Source organism: Chrysochloris asiatica, unplaced genomic scaffold (assembly GCF_000296735.1).
Source record: "Chrysochloris asiatica unplaced genomic scaffold, ChrAsi1.0 scaffold00018, whole genome shotgun sequence".
NCBI classification, from domain to species: Eukaryota; Metazoa; Chordata; class Mammalia; order Afrosoricida; family Chrysochloridae; genus Chrysochloris; species Chrysochloris asiatica.
Genome location: NW_006408536.1, coordinates 9,553,013 through 9,571,550, shown reverse-complemented (window position 1 = coordinate 9,571,550; position 18,538 = coordinate 9,553,013). Strand labels below are relative to the sequence as shown.

Below are 18,538 nucleotides of genomic sequence, written 5' to 3'. Positions count from 1 at the left end.
AGGTTGAACAGGTATAAAAAGGCGAGTGGAAGTATACCCAAAAATATGTAAAGCTTTGACAGAGGTATTTGTAAATATGCATTTACTTACCTTTGCTGCAAAAAAATATCCACGAATGTGGTGGAGCATGTTGTTGCTCTTGTTAAGTGCCATTAAGTCATTTTCGACTCATAGCTGTATAGGGTTTCCAAGGAGTGGCTGCTGGGTTTGACCCAGTGATTATCCTAAAGTGCCACACCAGTGGTGGAACATAAATGGGGCAAAATTATGAAAACTTCTTTGCAAAATCAATGACTTCTTTATTGGAACCCTTTTTGAAACAGCATAAAAGAATATTATACACATGGACCTCACCAGAGGAAAGAGATGGTGGAAAAGCTCCATATCATCAATCAAAACAAGACCAGGGGCAGACTGTGAAACAGACCATCAATTGCTCATATGCAAGTTCAGGCTGAAGCTGAAGAAAATTAAAACATGTCCACAAGAGCCAAAATATGACTTTGAACATATCCAACCTGAATTTAGAGATCATCTTAAGAGCAGATTTGATGCATTAGGCACTGAAGACCAAAGACCAGAAGAGTTGGGGGATGACATCAAGAATATCTACAGGAAGAAAATCAAAGGTCATTAAGAAGACAAAAAAAAAGGAAAAGACCAAAATGGATGTCAGACTCAGAAACTTGATCTTCAGCAGAGAGATACTAATGAAAATGGAAGAAATGAGGAGGTAAAAGACCCAACAGAAACTTTCAAAGGTCATCTCAAGAAGACAAAGTCAAATATCATAATGAAATGTGCAAAGACCTGCAGTTAGAAAACCAAAAGGGAAGGACACATCCAGCATTTCTCAAGTTGAGGGAACTGAAAAAAAAAAAAAAAAATTGCAACCCTCGACTTGAAATATTAAAGGATTCTCTGGGCAAAATACTGAATGATCAAAAGAAGAAGGAATATACAGAGTCACTGTACTAAAAAGAAATGGTCAATGTTCAACCATTTCAAGATCATATGATCAAGAGCCAGTGATCCTGAATGAAGAAGTCCAAGGTATATTAAAGGCATTGGCAAACAACAAGGCACCGGGAATTGATGGAATACAAATTGGAATCTTACAACAAATTGATGCAGCACTGGAGGCTCTCACTCATCTATGCCAAGAGATTTGGAAGACAGCTACCTGGTCAACTGATTGAAAGAGAACCATACTTGTGCCCATTCCAAAGACAGATGACCTAATGGAATGCTGAAGATAAATGGCTACAACAGTACAGTGACAGAGAACTGGCCGAGGTTCAGTCTGGATTTAGATGAGTTCATGGAAGGAGGGATATTACTGTTGATGTCAGATGGATCTTGAATGAAAGCAGAGACTATGAGAAAGATGCTCACCTGTGTTTTATTGATTATGCAAAAGCTTTCAATTGTGTGGATCATGGCAAACTATGGAAAACATTGTGGAGAATGAGTATTCTGGAACACTTAATTGTGCTCATGAGGAACCTGTACATAGACTGAGAAGCAGTTGTTCAAATAGAACAAGGGTAAACTGAATGGTTTAAAATTAAGAAAAGTGTGCACCAGGGTTATATTCTTTCATCATACTTATTCAATCTGTATGCTGAGCAAATTATCCGAGAAGCTGGGTTATATGAAGAAAAATGTGGCATCAGGATTAGAAGACGACTCATTAACAACCTCAATATGCAGATGATACAACCTTGCTTGCTGAAAGCAAAGATCAAAGAACACAGCCTTCAGTAAGGGTTACACCTCAATGTAAAGAAAACAAAAATCCTCACCACTGGACCAATAAATAACATCATGATAAATGGAGAAAAGACTGAAGTTGTCAAAGACTTCATTTTGCTCAGCTCAACATCAACACTCATGGACGCAGCAATCAAGAAATCAAACGATGTACTGCATTAGGCAGATCTGCTGCACAAGACCTCTCACCGCTCTAAAGTGTCCAAGAGCAAAGATGCCAGCTTGAAGACTAAAGTGTGCCTAACCCAAGCCATGGTATTTTCAATAACCTCATATGCATTTGAAAGTTTGACAGTCAATAAGGAAGATCGCAGAAGAATTGATGTATTTGAGGAGAATATTAAAATTACTATGGACTGTCAAAAGAACAAACAAATCTGTGCTTGAAGAAATACAGTCAGAATGCTCTTGGAAGGCAGGATGGCCACACTTTGTCTCTCATACTTCAGAATCAGGGCATCTTCTCGCTGGAGAAGAACATCATGTTGGTAAAGTGGAGGAACGGAGACAAAGAGGAAGACCCCTAAATAAGAGATGGACTGGCACAGTAGCAGCAGCATTGGGTTCAAGCGTAGCAATGATTGTGAGGTTGATGCAGGGCCAGGCCATGTTTCGTTCTGTTGTGCACAGGGTCGCTAAAGTCAGTACTGACTTGATGGTACCTAACAACAACAACAATCCACAAAGACAATGTTCTACATCCTACTTTGGTGAGTAACAACTGGGATCTTAAAATGCCATTACTGACCATCTAAAGTGTTAACTATTGGTCTCTCCCTGTCCAGAGGTAAAAAGAGTGATGAAAATTGAAGCTGTGTAGAAACAATTAGCACAGTAGACTAATGGACCAGGAGAATACCCATCTCCAGAACCCGGAGACCAGAAGTAGATGGTGCCCAGCTGCCACTACCAACTGCTCTGCAAGGGATCACATTAGAAGGTCCTGGATAGAGTGGGAGAAAATGCGGGACAAAACTCAAAATCATGAAAAAGACCAACGGTTGCTGGTCAGATAGAGACTGGGGGAACTTGGTTACCCTTCAGGTCTAGAACGGAGCTCACCCCCATTGTTCAATTTTCAGCCAAGAAATAGATACGTATGAAAGGGGAAAACATCACTAGTGAGGTATATACACTATAGAACGAGCAACTATTTGAGAGCAAAAGGGCAGCATTTATCCAAGGACAAAATTCTTAAGGGTGGGGAAAGAAGGAGGAATGTAAACAAGAAACACAGGGAAGTAGTGGTGTTACATTAAGAAGATTGCAATCAAGATGAAATGAAGTGTATGATTTGTTGAATGGAAAACTGATGATTTGCTCTGTAAACCTTTACTCAATTCACAGTAAGTTTTTGAAAAACTGATACTTAATCATTCAACTTCTCTCAGACTCAGTTTCATCACGTATTTAAATATATATATATATATATATATATATACCATCACAAGTTTTATTATGAGACTCCATGAGGAAATATATCTGAATGCACAGAATACACTGTAAAGCATATTATTTTATAACAGTGATGCATCAACTGATGACTATGTTCAAATGCTGATCTTATCAGATAAGTTTAAAAAAACTCTCAACCCATCTCCAAGCACAGGGTGCACCATCCCTACAAGACCATCAACTGAGCCTAAATATAGTCCAGTACAGCATTTTGGGGATTAAAGAACAAATGAACACAAGACTACATACCTCCAGTTTGTGGATGCGCCTACTATCTCCCGTAATTTATCTCGAACTGAAACAAAAATAAAGAGATCGCTCCATGAAACAAAATATAAGATGTTGATTAGGGGCAATAAGAACAAAAACTATAAAAGCGATTCATGCACCCCAAAGCTCTAAATATCTATGGAATTCCATTTAATGCCACAACAAAGAGTTCAAGGAAGGGATCAGGCCTCTATTCCCTGAAAACCTGAAACAACTACTCAATTTTCTATGCAAAAAAACTCCCACAAAATGTCCTCATGCCAATCACTGGGGGTTTATATAAACCAATGAAAATGAATAACTCCAGTTAACTCATCCAACGGAGCTGTACCCATGTCAGTAGACGAGTCCCTTTCTGATGGAGTCTCGCTCACTATGAACAGACTCCACACCTTATAAGCAATGTTAGGAAAAATTATTTAGTTCAGGAACTAATACTTGGTCACCAAAATATTCAAATCTGAGCCTTATTATAACTGATTTCTTCTATATTCAATAGAAAAGTTTAAGCCAGAAAAATGAGCAAAGCAATGTAAGGCAAAGTATACAATATAATTTTAGTTAACACCCACAGTCTAAACGTGCAAGAATTAGTGCTAAAAAACAAGCGCTTTAAAAAAGTTGATTCAAATTACCACACACCATGATTCACATGTGTAGGTGAACATGCTATATGGATGAAGGGAAAACAAATTAGATAACCAGTATTGATACAAAAGTAAAAAATGAATTTGTGTTATTTCAAATAATGTGTTGAATTAATTTTTTTCCCTAGCATCTCAAAATACACATTCTAGTTTATAGAACCTTCTGGTTCATAGTCCAGTGCTTATCCTATAGCGCCATACCAGGACTTCATATATTTTGGATGAACAAGGACTACTATATAGCTATATATTAGCTATTAACAATAGTAGTCCTTGTTCATGACTCCTGGTGTACTGCTGTTAAAATCAGAACTGGACTGCGAACCACAAGGTCAACAGTCCAAACCTACCAGCTGCTCCTTGGAAACCCTATACAGGATCATTACGAGGTGGAACCAACTTGACAGCATTTACCAACAACAATGTATATATTAGCAATAGCAATCCTTGTTCATTCAGTAACTTAAATAAAGTCAAATACAGTTAGATTAAGGAGCTCTGGTAGCCTAGTGGTTATGAGTCAGGCTGCTAAACCTCAAGGTCAGCAGTTCGAAACTACCAACAGTTCACAGGAGAAAAATGAGGCTTTCTACTCCCATAAAGATTTATAGCCTTGGAAACCCTGTGCAGGGTCGCTACGAGTCGGAACCGACTCCACGGCACACCACCACCACCATAGTTAGATTAACATTCACTTAGGCTCTCATGCTTTTCTTCTGTCAAACAATTGTGTATATACTATAGATTTGGTGTAAGCTCCAATTACAATAAAGTCATAGAGAACTGCAAAAAATAATTCATAAATAAGTTGTCCAATGCTGTGCTACATCTTTCTCCCACAAAGAAGTTGGTAAGTTTAAACCACTAACATTTTGGTTAGCAACCAAGAGGTTTAACCATTGCACCTCCAGGGCTCTGGCAAATTAGTCTTACTTCTAATATTGTCCTCATTTCTTTGAATAAAAGAATGTGCACAAAGTACCACAAACAGAATGCACACCACTGATGCTCACTGACATAAAATGATTACTAGTTTTGTCAGTGTTAGGGACTCCTGGTGTGGCGCTGTAGTATTAGCATCAGACTGCGAACCACAGGTCAGCAGTTCAAGTCCCCCAGTTGCTTCTTGGAAACCTTATACAGGGTTGCTATGAGTTTGGAACTGACTTGATGGCATTTAACAACAAGAAGTCAGTGTAAGGAGAGGCAGATGCTGAGGGTCAAGGAGGCAAGTGCAGTTTTAATTGATACACCATACATACACATATATTTATTTGGGCCCTTTAAATAAGTCACAATGTCAATTATAATGAATACTACTAAACTGATAGACAATCCATAGTTTGAATATCAGATTAGTAATTGCAATTCATTTCAATTAAGCATGAGTTAACAGTATCCCTCTATAAAACTATGAACTAGAAGCATTTAAGGAGCACTGGTAGTGTACGAGGTTACACACTGGGCTGCCAACTGCAAGGTCAGCAGTTCAAATCCACCAGGCGCTCTATGGGAAAAAGAGGAAGCTTTCTGCTCCTGTAAAGATTTACAGCCTCAGAAACCCTACAAATGGTCGCTGAGTCGGAAACCACTCAACAGCAAGCAGCAGCAGGAACATTTAGTTGGTATAGCTGAAGGGCCTACTTTTTTATTTTTATTTTTTAAATGTTTACTTGTGCTTTATTGACTACGCAAAAGTTTGTATGTTTTTTTAAGCTTTTGTTGTGAATTGATAGAATTGGGAGAACATCGGTTTTACACTCATCCTATTGTATTTTGTTTCATTGCAAAGATTACAATCCCCTTTATGCATCATCATTTAACAGTATTTGCTTCTATTCCCTCTGTTTTGGGATGTTCACAGTAACACTCAGGAACATATAATCATTTAAACAACCAAAGGGCACATTCTGCAAGCCTGTCTCCTGGCTGCCAGCACAGTCTTTCTCTTTCCATGAGTCTAGAGTCTTCAGCTGCTCTAGCTCTCCATGCCATCACCTCTGTTTCCATCTCTGGTGTCACCGCTTTTCTGGTTAGCGTCCCACATTCTGCTCGTGCTCTTCTCCCTTGATGGTCCTAGGGTCCTCTGTTCCTGGAATGTAAGATTAACTACTCCCCCCTTTATGTTACAAAGCTTCTACCTTTACAGTTGTGACAATCACAATTAGTCATGATAACAATGACTCACTATTGAATCATAAGAATCGTATCCCCATCTCCTGAAGGGCATACTTTTTACTTACACATTAGGTTTTTTGGGGTTTGTTTTTTTTGCCATGCCTCCCCCTTCAGTAAGGAGCTCTGATAGCGTAGTGCTTACAAGTCGGGCTGCTAACCTCAATGTCAGCAGTCAAAACTACCAGTGGTTCTGCAAGAGAAAGATGTTCTGCTACTGTAAAGATTTACAGCCTCGGAAACCCTATGCAGGGTCACTATGAGTGGGAACTGACTCCACAGAACATCACCACCACCACCACCTTCCGTATCTATGCACAGGAAGTGGACATCATTTAGAGTTTAGTCCCCAAGGTACCCAGAAACAATAGCTGAAATTCTGAATGTGATTTTTACCCAAAGCTATTACAGCTGCTGTTCTAGTTATTTATAAACAAAACACTTTGTAAAACATCTACCTTTAACGCCCCTGATGTTCCCTAAACTATTGTTCTAGAAGCCTCCCAGAGGGTTTTTTGGGTTTTTTTGCCACATCAGAATAAAAGGTAAACACTTTTCCTTGCCTTCCTGAATGTGGAGGGGTCCTTGTTTCTTGGGATCCTGAGATCCTTGCGTCAGTCTTCTGCCAGGAGTAAGCAGCCCCTTGTATAAGGTACTAAGCCTGTGAAATAAAACAAAATTTAAAGTAGGTTTCATGGTTCTTCCTTGGCAACTTCAAAGACCTGTGCCTCTTCCCAGAGTACCTGGCCACGTGCCCTTAGTAGATACTATCTCAGAAGGGTCTATAGTTGTTTCACAAGTATATGTACATTTCCAGTTATTTTTGTTGTTAAGTGCCGTTGAGTCAGTTCCAACCCAAAGCGACCCTGTATAGGGTTTCCAGGGGCAGCTGGTGAACTTGAACCACCGACCTTGTAGTTCAAATGGCTTTGCAGTCTGGCGCCACACCAGGAGTCCAATTTATAATGGTTCAACCAGGTTTAATGCATTTATTCTTGCTCTCCTTTATTAGCTACAGAAGCCCAGAATCGATTTGGCAACCAGCTGAGCAAATTATGAACATTCAGTCTGCTCTTTACTATCACACCATATTTCCTCAATAAACAAATTAACCCCAACCAAAAGTTAATCAACTTTGAATCCCGAATTAACCCTTTCGAGACTCAGAGAAATTGTTGGACTTACACAGAAACCTCTTAAACCCTCACTAGAATGAATTGAAAGCTATTTCCCCAAATTTGCCTAACCTGTTCTCCACAAATAAGTTATTTTAACTTGGTTTTAGCTCACTATGGCTAAAGAACTGCCTCCTCACCATGACATCACAAAAAAGATTAAACTTTATTTTATAACATTTATAAAGATAGGAGCCCTGGTGTGGTGGTGTGGGTTAATGCACTAGACTACAAGATCAGTTTGAACCTCAAGGTTGGCAGTTCAAGGTCACCAGCTGCTCCTTGGAAACCCTATACAGGGTCGCTAAGAGTCAAAACTGACTCGACAACACTTAACCACAACACACACACACACACACACACACACACATATATGTATATATATACATATATATATAAAGCTAAAGAGCCATGGCAGCGTAGGCATTAGGAGCTAGGCTGCTAACCAACCACAAGATCGGTAATGCTAATCTACCAGTCGCTCCACAGAAGAAAAATGAGGCTTTCTGACAGAAAAATTTACGGCCTCGGAAGCCCTATATGGGTCACTATGAGTCGGAATTGCATCGATGACACACAACCACCGCCACCATGTATAAAGATGCCATCTATAAACAGCAATGGTACTATTTGGTGTGATACCAGCATTTTATCCTAAGGATCAAAGGCGGCTATCTCAATGCTATTAGAGAGCACAAGAAGCAAACAGGTCCATGAGGGACACAGACCAAGTGGGTCACCTCATTAAGATTATGCTCAAACTACTGTCTAGACTGGCCACACACTACTACTGGGATTGAAGGCAAGGCATTGACAAGGTCATGAACCCCATATCTGTCACCTCATTCTAATTCAAGTTCCTAGTAATTCTCACTACCCAGTGTCCAGTCAAGTAATGCCTAACAAAAAAAACAGTGTTAGTTTTAGAGCTCCAGTCACTGTAGATTACTCTGCTGGATTACAGCATTCAGGAATAATCTCAGTAAAAACATTTTGTGAAATCTACATTGTAGTTTTAACACTAGTGCTGCTGGAATAAATCCTGCCTATGTTGAGAGGTAGTATAAAAGAGAGGTGGAGATGGTAACCACGCTGTTTATTAACTGAGTAACACTGGGCAAGTTATCCAACTTCTCTGAGCCTCAGTTACCTTATTTGTTAAATAGGGATAATAACTGGACTGCTAACCAAAGGTCAGTAGTTCAAACCCACCAGTCGCTCCTCAGAAACCTGGAACCAACTCGATGGCACTTAACAACAACATCCCATTAAGACTGGCTTACGAATAAAGAAGTGAACACATGTTAAACTCATAGGAGAGGTTCCTAGTACACTGACAAGTCCTAGAAAGTGTTGTTGTTGTTGGTGGTGTGCCATGGAGTCGGTTCCAACTCATAGCAACCCTGGGTTTGTTGCAGTCGGCAGTTCAAACCCACTAGCTGCTCCTCTGGAAATCCTGTACAGGGTCACTATGAGTCGAACCAACTCGATGGCACTTAACAGCATTATTATTCCAAGGAGTCCTGGTGATGCAGTTGGCCTGCTAACAGCAAAGTTGGTGGTTCAAACACACCAGTAGCTTCTCAGGAGAACGATGAGCTGTAGGCTCTCATAAAGCTGAGATTCTCTAAGGAATATGTCCACTCTGTTCTATTAAGTCACTGTGAATCAGAATCGACTAGATAGTAGTAGGTTTTTTGGATTATTATTCCAAAAAGTGAAATTTCTCCAAAATCTCTCCTAACAGTAAAAAAGAACCAGAAATTTAGATGAACCATCTCTGAATGTAGAACCAAATGGAAAAACTGGAGGAAACTAATGAATACAGAGAAATAATTGGGCCAATTTATTTAGAAAATTATGGTCCTATAGCCTTGTTCTTTGCATGTGTACCTTACGAAATTTGGAAAGACCAAAACTACTGATCTGATAGAGACAGAGCCCACAGTCCTTAGTCACCCTTTCAGCACAGAACTAAACTCAACCCCTTGGTTCAATTTTCAGCCAAACATTAGACAGGTCTATAAGGTAAACAATAACATTAGGGAGGGATGCACATCCTATAGCAATCAGGCATTAGCATTCTTTAGAATAGTCAACAATTCAAGATCAAACAGCAGTATCAGCCCAAAGATAAAGAGCAGAAGGCAAGAAGGGTTAGGAACCGCCTTAACAGGACATAACAACAGACTACTGATATAATAGGGTTGCTATGAGTCTGGTAGTGTAGTGGTTACGAATTGGACTGCTAACCTCAAGGCTGGCAGTTCAAATCTACCAGCTCAGCTGTTCCGTGGGAGAAAGATGAGGCTTTCTGCTCCTGTAAAGATCTGCAGCCTTAAAAACCCTGTGCAGGGTCACTATGAGTTGGAACCGACTCAACGAGTCAAAGGTGTGGTGCTGTGAGTTAATGCGCCAGACTGCAAAGCCAGTTGAACTGCAAGGTCGGCGGTTCAAGCTCACCAGCTGCTCCTTGGAAACCTAATACAGGGTTAATATGGGTCGGCACTGACTCGACGGCACTTGACAACAACAACATGAGTCAAAAGAGTCCTGGTGTGGTGTCGTGGGTTAATGCACTGGTAAGATCGGCAGTTCAAGCTCACCAGGCACTCCTCAGAAATTCTACACAAGGATGCTATGAGCCGAGACTGACTCAAGAGCACTTAACAACAACAATGAGTCAAAACCCTGGTGGCACAATGGATTAAGCCATGGGCTCAAACCCACCAGCCACTACTCAGGAGATATATGAGGTATTCTGTTTCTGTAAAGATTTACATCCTTGGAAATCCTATGGAGCAGTTCTATTCTGCCCTATAGGGTCACTGTAAGAGTCAGATTTGACTGAGATATAAGATAACTGACCACCATCGTCTGTCAGTTTGTCGAACTGGTGGTTTGTGAGTTGCTGTGATTCTGAAAGCTATGTCACGGGTATTTTAAATACCAGCAGGGTAACCCATGGTTGACAGGTTTCAGATGAGCTTCCAGATGAAGACAGACTAGAAAGAAGGAGTGACGAACTACTTCTGAATATTTAGTCACTGAAAACCTTATGAATAGCAGAGAAACACTGTCAAATACAGTGCCAGAAAATGAGCCCATCAGGGAGAAAGGCACTCAAAATGTGACTGGTGAAGAGCTGCCTCCTCAGAGTAGAGTTGACCACGATGATGCTAATAGAGTAAAGCCCGTGGGAGTAAAGCCAGAGGTACCTTCATTTGCTGATGGGGCACAACTCAAAATGAAGAGAAACAGCTGTAAACCATCCATTAATAATCAGAAGTACTAATCTAGGAAAATTGGAAGTTGTCAAAAATAAACAGAATGCATAAACAAAACATCGATATGAGCTGAAATGGACTGGTATTGGCCACTTTGAATCGGAAAACCACATGGTTTACTATGCCAGGAATGACAAATTGAAGAGGAATGCTATTGCATTCATCATCTAAAAGAACGTACAATGCTGTCTGTGATAGGATAATATCCATGCATCTACAGGGAAGACTGGAGTCCTGGCGTGGCGCTGTGGGTTAATGCACCAAACTGCAAAGCCATTTAACTGCAAGGTTGGCAGTTCAAGCTCACCAGCTGATCCTCGGAAACCCTATACAGGGTCACTGTGGGTCGGAATCGACTCGACAGCACTTCACAACAACCACAAACAGGGAAGCCCAGTTAATACCACTAGTATTCAAATTTACGCACCAACCACTAAAGCCAGTGAGGACGAAATAGAAGAATTCTACCAAATTCTTCAATCTGAAATTGATCAAACATGCAATCAAGATGTATTGATCATTACTGGTAATTGGAATGCAAAGGTTGGGAACAAAGAGGAAAGATTAGTATCTGGAAAATATGGTCTTGGTGACAGAAATGATGCTGGAGATTACATGATAGAATTCTGCAAAACCAATGGTTTTGTTCATTTCAGATACCTTCTTTAGATATCATGAGAGATGACTATACACATGGACCTCACCAGATGGAATACAGAGAAATCACATTGACTACATCTGCAGAAAGAGACAGTGAAAAAGCTCCATGTCATCAACCAAAACAAGGCCAGGGTCAGACTGTGGAACAGACCATCAATTGCTCATATGCAAATTCAGACTGAAGCTGAAGGAAATGAAAACAAGTCCACGCAAGCCAAAATATGACCTTGAATATATACCACCTGAATTTAGAGATCATCTGACGAATAGATTTGATACATTAAACACTAATGACCGAAAACTAGAAGAGTTGTGGGATGATATCAAGAACATCATACATGAAGAAAGCAAAAAATCATTAATAAGACAAGAGAGAAGGAAAAGGTCAAAATGGATGTCAGAAGAGACATTGAAACTTGCTCTCCAGCATAGAGAGATGCTAAAACAAATGGAAGAAATGAGGAGGTACAAGAGCTGAACAGAAAATTTCAAAGGTCAGCTACAGAAGACACAGTTAAACATTACAACGAAATGTGCAAAGATCTGGAGTCAGAAAATCAAAAGGGAAGAACACGCTCAGGATTTCTCAAGCTGGGGGAACTGAAGAAAAAATTCACCTTCAAGTTTCATTATTGAAGGATTCTCTTGGCAAAAATTACTGAACGATGTGGAAAGCATCAAAAGAAGATGGAAGCAATACACAGAGTCACTGTACCAAAAGGAAATGGTTGATGTTCAACCATTTCAAGAGGTAGCATATGATCAAGAGCCAATGATACTGAAGAAAGAAGTCCAAGGTGCATTGACGGAACTTGCAAAGAACAAGGAATGGGAATGCAGAAATCATCCAACAATCTCTTTGCTATCCCACGCAAGTAAAGTTTTATGAAAGGTAATATAGAAACAGCTACAATCATACATTGACAGAGAACTTCCAGAGGTTCAAGCCTGGTTCAGAAGAGGCCGTGGAAGGAGGGATATCATTGCTGATGTCCGATGGGTCTTGGTTGAAAGCAGAGACTATCAGAAAAAATGTTTACCTGTGCTTTATTGACTATGCAAAGGCTTTCAATTGTATGGATCATGACAAGCTACGGACAAGTATTAGTATCCCGAAACACTTAATTGTACTCATGAGGAATCTGTACATGGACCAAGAGGCAGTTGTTCAAACAGAACATGGGAACACTGAATGGTTTAAAATTAAGAAAGGTATGCGACAGGGTTGTATTCTTGCACCATACTTATTCAACCTGTATGCTGAGCAAATAATACGAGAAGCTGGGTTATATGAAGGAAAATGTGGTATCAGGATTAGAGGAAGACTCATTAACAACCTGAGATATGCAGATGATACAACCTTGCTTGCTGAAAGTGAAGAGGACCTAAAATACTTACTGATGAAGATCTAAGACCACAGTATGGATTGCATCTCAATGTAAAGAAAACAAAATCCTACCAATAAACAACATTCTTACCAACGGAGAAAAGACTTGTCAAGGATCTTGACTGATCTTGGATCAACTATCAACACTCACGGAAGCAGCAGTCAAGGAATAAAATGGCATACTGCACTAGGCAAATGTGCTGCACAAGACCTTTTTAAAGTGTTGAAGAGCAAAGATGTCAGCTTGAGGACTAAAGTATGCCTGATGCAAGCCATGGTATTTTCAATAACCTCATATGCATGTGAAAGCTGGACAGTGAATAAGAAAGACTGTAGAAGAATTGATGCATTTGAGTTATAGTGTTGGAAGAGAATACTGAAAGTGCCATGGGCTGCCAAAAGAACCAATAGATCTGTGTTGGAAGAAGTGCAGCCAGAGTGCTCCTTGGAGGCCAAGATGGCCAGACTTTGTCTCTCATACTTCGGCCATGTTGTCAGGAGGGACCAGTCACTGGAGAGAGATATTATGTTTGCTAAGGTGGAGGGTCAGAGAAAGAGGAAGACTCCCAGCAAGGTGAATTGGCAAAGTGACAGCATCAATGGGCTCAAGTGTGGCAACAATTGTGAGGTTGGCCCAGGACTGGGCAGTGTTTCGTTCTGTTGTGCATAGTGTTGCTATGAGTTAGTACCGACTCAATGGCACTTAACAACAACAACAACATTGATAACTGATAACTGTGGGCTCTCATAATAAGAAAAAAAAAACTCCCAGTTTTACTGATACACAAAATAATATATACTATTTCAGAAGGTTCATAAGCCACGCCCTTTAATACCCTCATGGGGTCCTATATTTAAAAATTCAGAGTCAAACCAACCTCCTGAAGAAACTGAAGCCCAGAGAAATTAGATACCTTTTCTCCAGTGCCAGGCAACTGGCACACTGGCAGAATCTAGGTAGAATCCAGGTATTCTGGTCACCTCCCCCACCTCTATCTAGCAACACACACACACAGACAGAGACTAGTGGGTTTTTTCAGTCCCCAGCTGCTTCCCTTCATATATGTAGCACTGAGGTAGAGGAAATGGGAGAAAAATTTAATCATGACTCCAATGTTTTGGTACCTCAGGAGTCATAGCAAAATCTTAAGGTCCTTAGAAGACACTGTCAAGAGGCTTCAGGGACACTCTGGCCCTAGGATCCTATGATTGAACTTTTCCAGTGAATGACACAAAAGTCACCCAGAGGTGTGAATAGAAATATCTAGGCTCAGTACTATGAACTGCCAGAAGAAAAAATAAATCTGTGTTGGCACAAATACAGCCAGAAAGCTCCTTAGAAGCCTGGATGGCAAGACTTCATCTCTCATACTTCAGACATGTTATCAAGAGGAACCAATCCCTGGAGAAGGGCATCATGCTTGGTAAAGTGGAGGGTGAACAAAAAAGAGGAAGACCCCCAATGAGATGGACTTGCACAGCAGCAGCAGCAATGGGCTCAGGCGTCACAATTGTGAGGATGGCACAGGACCTGGTAGTGTTTCATTCTGTTGTGCAGAGGGTCGTTAGGAGTCAGAACCAACTCCACATCATGCAACAACAATAACAAAGGCCCGAGCAAGGTAGTTCCCTGAGCAGTAATAAGCAATGAGACGTCCTCCACTCTGTAGACTCCTGCAATTTAGAGACTAAACAAAGTCAGGTGGCTTTTGTGAGTCTTTTTAAAAATAAAGCTACGAAGGCTGCCCATCAGGCTAATAATCTAATTATCGCAGACACCTGTATTCACTATGGCGCCTTTCTCTCAATAGATACTGACAAAGAATACCTGCTTCCGGCTCAGTAGGACTCACAAGAAAGGAGCCCAGGGCTAGGGGAGTTCAGTGCAAAGGAAGAAACTTCCAAATAGGAGGAGAGGGAATCAAGAAATGAGAGACAGATGACACATGGCAAGATCATGGAGCTTGTGGAAGGCCTTTCGCATCACGGTCAATGCAAGTTAACGCCAACTGTCACCTATCTTGTAATGACTTTCGTCTTCAAATAAAGGATTGTTGTTGTTGTTGTTGTTGTTAAGTGCTATCGAGTCGGTTCCGACCCATAGCGACCCCGTAAAGAGTTTCCAAGGCTGGAAATCTTTACCGGAGCAGAAAGCCTCAGCTTTCTCCCGCGAAACCACTGGTAGTATCGAACTGCTGACCTTGAGGTTAGCAGCCCAACTCGTAACCACTACGCTACCAGAGCTCCTTTAACAAGTCTTTTATTTTTGTTTTAAGTACTATAAAGAAAAAGGAGAGCGACAGACCATTTTCCATTTTTGTTTAAAATACTGTAAAGAAAAAGGAGAGCAACAGTTTTTCTACTGGTAAAAGTGACAGCAGAGGCAGCAGCAGGGACAGTGAGAAAGGGCCAGAACCCCCAAGAGAAAGGATGGAATCAATGCCAGTCACCACTGTGTGCCCCACACTGACGACTTTGGATGCCAAAGCGGGAGGGGGGGAGGGGGGCAGGAGGGAGGGGGGTCGGAGCGGGGGCGCCCCCTAGGGCCCAGCTACTTGGAAGGGTTGGAGGATTGGGGTGAAGTGGGGTGGGGGGCAGTCAGACTCACTCTGGAGTCTAGGCCATTAGGCCTTAATTAAGTCAGCCAAGAAGATACCGCGTGGGAAAAGGCATTCTCATCCAAGTGACCCAACCAACCTCCAAGTCCCAAACAGGGGTCTTGCTGCTTATCAAAGGCAAAGTTCAAATCACCGCATGGCCCTGCCCCCGTTACAACACACCCAAGTCAGAGTCCAAGTGGGCCAAACATTGAACCCTAAAAATATTCTCCAAAAAGGGCAAAGGGCTGGAGAGGAATCTTGGAACTCCAAATACTAGTTTTCTGACCAGAGGTTACCCCCAAACGGTTTCCAACCACACCCCTGATGACCAAAGAGAAAAGGAATGTCAAACAGGGTACGCCCAACTTCCTCCCTTGAAAATACTGCTTTGGTTTTCATGTTAAATTCCCTGTCACACGACACTCGAGTGGTAACTGGGGTTCCCTCACCAGAGGCCGGCGACCTGCATCCGGGCGGGCGGCCTTCCCATCAGGGCCCCACTTTCTGCCCAAATGCCCATGGTGTTAGTCATCCCCTGCCAGTGGCCCGCTCCTTCCGCCCAGGCCCGTTAGGTGAGCAGCGGGCCAGCGTGGGGCGCCGCAGCCCGCACCCCGGTACCTACCGCAGCGCCGCCCGCCTCATCGCGCTCGGCTGTAGTGCACGCGCCAGGAGAAGCCAGGCCAGCGCGCCTTTCCGCGGAGGGAAGCCGAGGCGACCGCAGAACGCAAGCGTCAGCGCGAGCACAACCCAAGCTCCCCCGACCGCGCCCACAAAATGAGGACGCCGGGGCGGGGCCGCGTCTGCCAGGGGCGGGGCCACACCGCGTCTGACAACCCAGCCAGCTCATTGGCGGGAAACTGGAGTCAGCCACTGCGGAGCCTCCCGGTCTCGGAGCTGCTCTGAGAGTGTTGTCTGAAGAACCGGTCTATCTCTATTGGCTGATTAAATGTACCACTGCCAAGGCGTGACATGCAGGCCAAGCGCGGCCCGTTATCCTGCTTCGTTTGTGGCCGTGCCTCGGCTCACAGTCTGTCGTTCTTACCCTTGGCTGCATGTCGCAATTTCTTGGACAGCTTTACAAAATACTCATGATACCTGGGCCCCCTCCCTCAGAAGTTCTGAGGTCTGGGGTGCATCCTGGGCTTCAGGATGTCCAAAGGCACCCAGGTGATGCTAACATAAACAAAAGTTGAGAACCACTGAACTAATGGAATAAAAAATTGTTTCTCAAAAAAAAAAAAAAAATTCTCTTCCAATTTCAAGCTGTCCACTCGTGCTTGACCGTCTTAGCAGGCCCAAATAGATTTAAGCCCACAGAGTTAAAATAATCTCACCCTGTGGCTTTATTTCATTCAACGACTTTTAATTTGAGTTGCTTGCAGGGTGCTACATGCTGTTGTAGACTATGGGGATACAACAGAGACAAAAATTCCTGCCGTTAGGGAGCTTGTTGTTGTTGTTGTTGTTAATTGCCATCGAGTCGATTCCGACCCATAGCAACCCTGTATAGGGTTTCCAAGCATCAGCTGGTGAGCTTAAACCACCGACCTTGCAAGTCAAACGACTTCGCAGCCTGATGCATTAGCCCACAGCACCACACCAGGGAGCTTACTAGACATGAAATCAGCAAACAAGCTAGCAAATAACATAATTTCAAACTTGGTAAAGAGTCTAAAAAGGAATTAAAAAGTAATGTGGCTTTTAAAAACATGTGCAAGTCTTGCTTTGTCCCCAATGATAAATTCCCAGGAGGCAAGGGCCATGTTATTTGCTAAGATTTCTGAATACCGTATGCTTAGTAAAAATGTGTTGATTTGAATTAAGCTGACTCTTTTGCTTTGCACATCACTTCATGAGTTAACAAGTGGAGCACGATCTTTGGCTCTCTCTTTCCTCTCTCCCTAACCTTCCCTGAGTTCATCATTTTCCACATTCAGAAGACACCTTTGGGCATGTAGGTAGCTTGTTCACTTTTGTTCCTATCGTCTGGATCTTTTCAGTGACAGTTTTGTTTTGTTTTGTATCAGCTATACTTCCTTATACTCTACCACACCTAAGAGTTCAATAAACATTTGATTAATTTATGCTGGGTGTTGGTTTTTTTCATGTTTTTACTTGAACTTTTGGTTGAAGCAATGGAAGACTCAGGGAGAACAATTAAGTTCAAGAGACTCAGGTTATATACTCACAGATGGTATCATAATTGATAAGCATTTTTTTTTTTAATTGTCATTGAGTCAGTTCTGACTAACGGTGACTCTGAGTGTTACCAGGTTTTCTTGGCTGTAATCTTTATGGAAGTATGTCAGCAGACCTTCTTCTATGGTGCCACTGAATAGGTCTGACCTGCTAACCTTTAGGTTTGTAGTCGAGCACACCCAGGGCCCAATGAGTAAGGATAGCTTGTGAGTTTTGTGCAATCAAGTCACCTTCCATCAATTTCCAATATATAGCCAGGAACTCAATGCCATGATAATTCCTTCTTTCCACCCTTCATCTTTGCTTTCCTTTGTACCCTGGATTCATTCTTTTTTCTCTGTGTACAATGGTTTTCTCCACATGATAAAAGAAGCTTGTAAGAACTTTACATCTTACAACCACAGCCACATACATAGAAACTGACCCAAATGTCTGTGTCTTCTGCTTTCCAAGTCTAAAAGGTCCTGAGAAAAGATGCATTGGTTTGATCGGGGTCACATACACACTCTTGGACTAATCAACTGTGGCAAGTGGGGAAAATCCTATGATTGGCCCAACTGACTTACCAGGTACCCCCTTACCCAGATTCCTGGCCAGATACTGGGGTCACAATCTACTAATATAGCTATTTCCATGAATAGGGATACGGAGCACTAATTAGAAATATGAGACCAAGCAACTAACCCCATAGATATCAACTATGTTGTTGTTGTTAAGTGCCTTCGAGTCGGTTCTGACTCAGCGACCGTGTATAGGGTTTCCAAGGCCTTTTCTTAAATCTTTGCAGGAGCGGAAAGCCTCATCCTTCTCCTGTGGAGCAGCCTGCAGGCTTGAACCACGGGCCTTGTGCTTCACAGTCTAATATTTATCATATGGGGCCACTCCACTCCCTACATATCCACTATTTGTT

General features: G+C 42.0%; 1 protein-coding gene across 2 annotated transcripts in view; it reads right to left on the bottom strand.

The window, feature by feature from the left end:
- Nucleotides 1-16,138, bottom strand: part of ACOT9 (acyl-CoA thioesterase 9) — a 39,516-nt gene extending 23,378 nt beyond the window's left edge. The window contains exons 1-4 of one of the 2 annotated variants that reach the window (XM_006835570.1): nucleotides 16,052-16,071; nucleotides 6,884-6,981; nucleotides 4,141-4,167; nucleotides 3,478-3,523 (exon numbers count right to left, since the gene is read on the bottom strand). In XM_006835570.1, coding sequence (XP_006835633.1) covers nucleotides 3,478-3,523; nucleotides 4,141-4,167; nucleotides 6,884-6,981; nucleotides 16,052-16,071 — 191 coding nt within the window. Of the gene's footprint in view, nucleotides 1-3,477; nucleotides 3,524-4,140; nucleotides 4,168-6,883; nucleotides 6,982-16,051 lie in introns of both variants that reach the window. The other variant, XM_006835571.1, reaches the window with a different exon arrangement.
- Nucleotides 16,139-18,538: the final 2,400 nt, after the last annotated feature.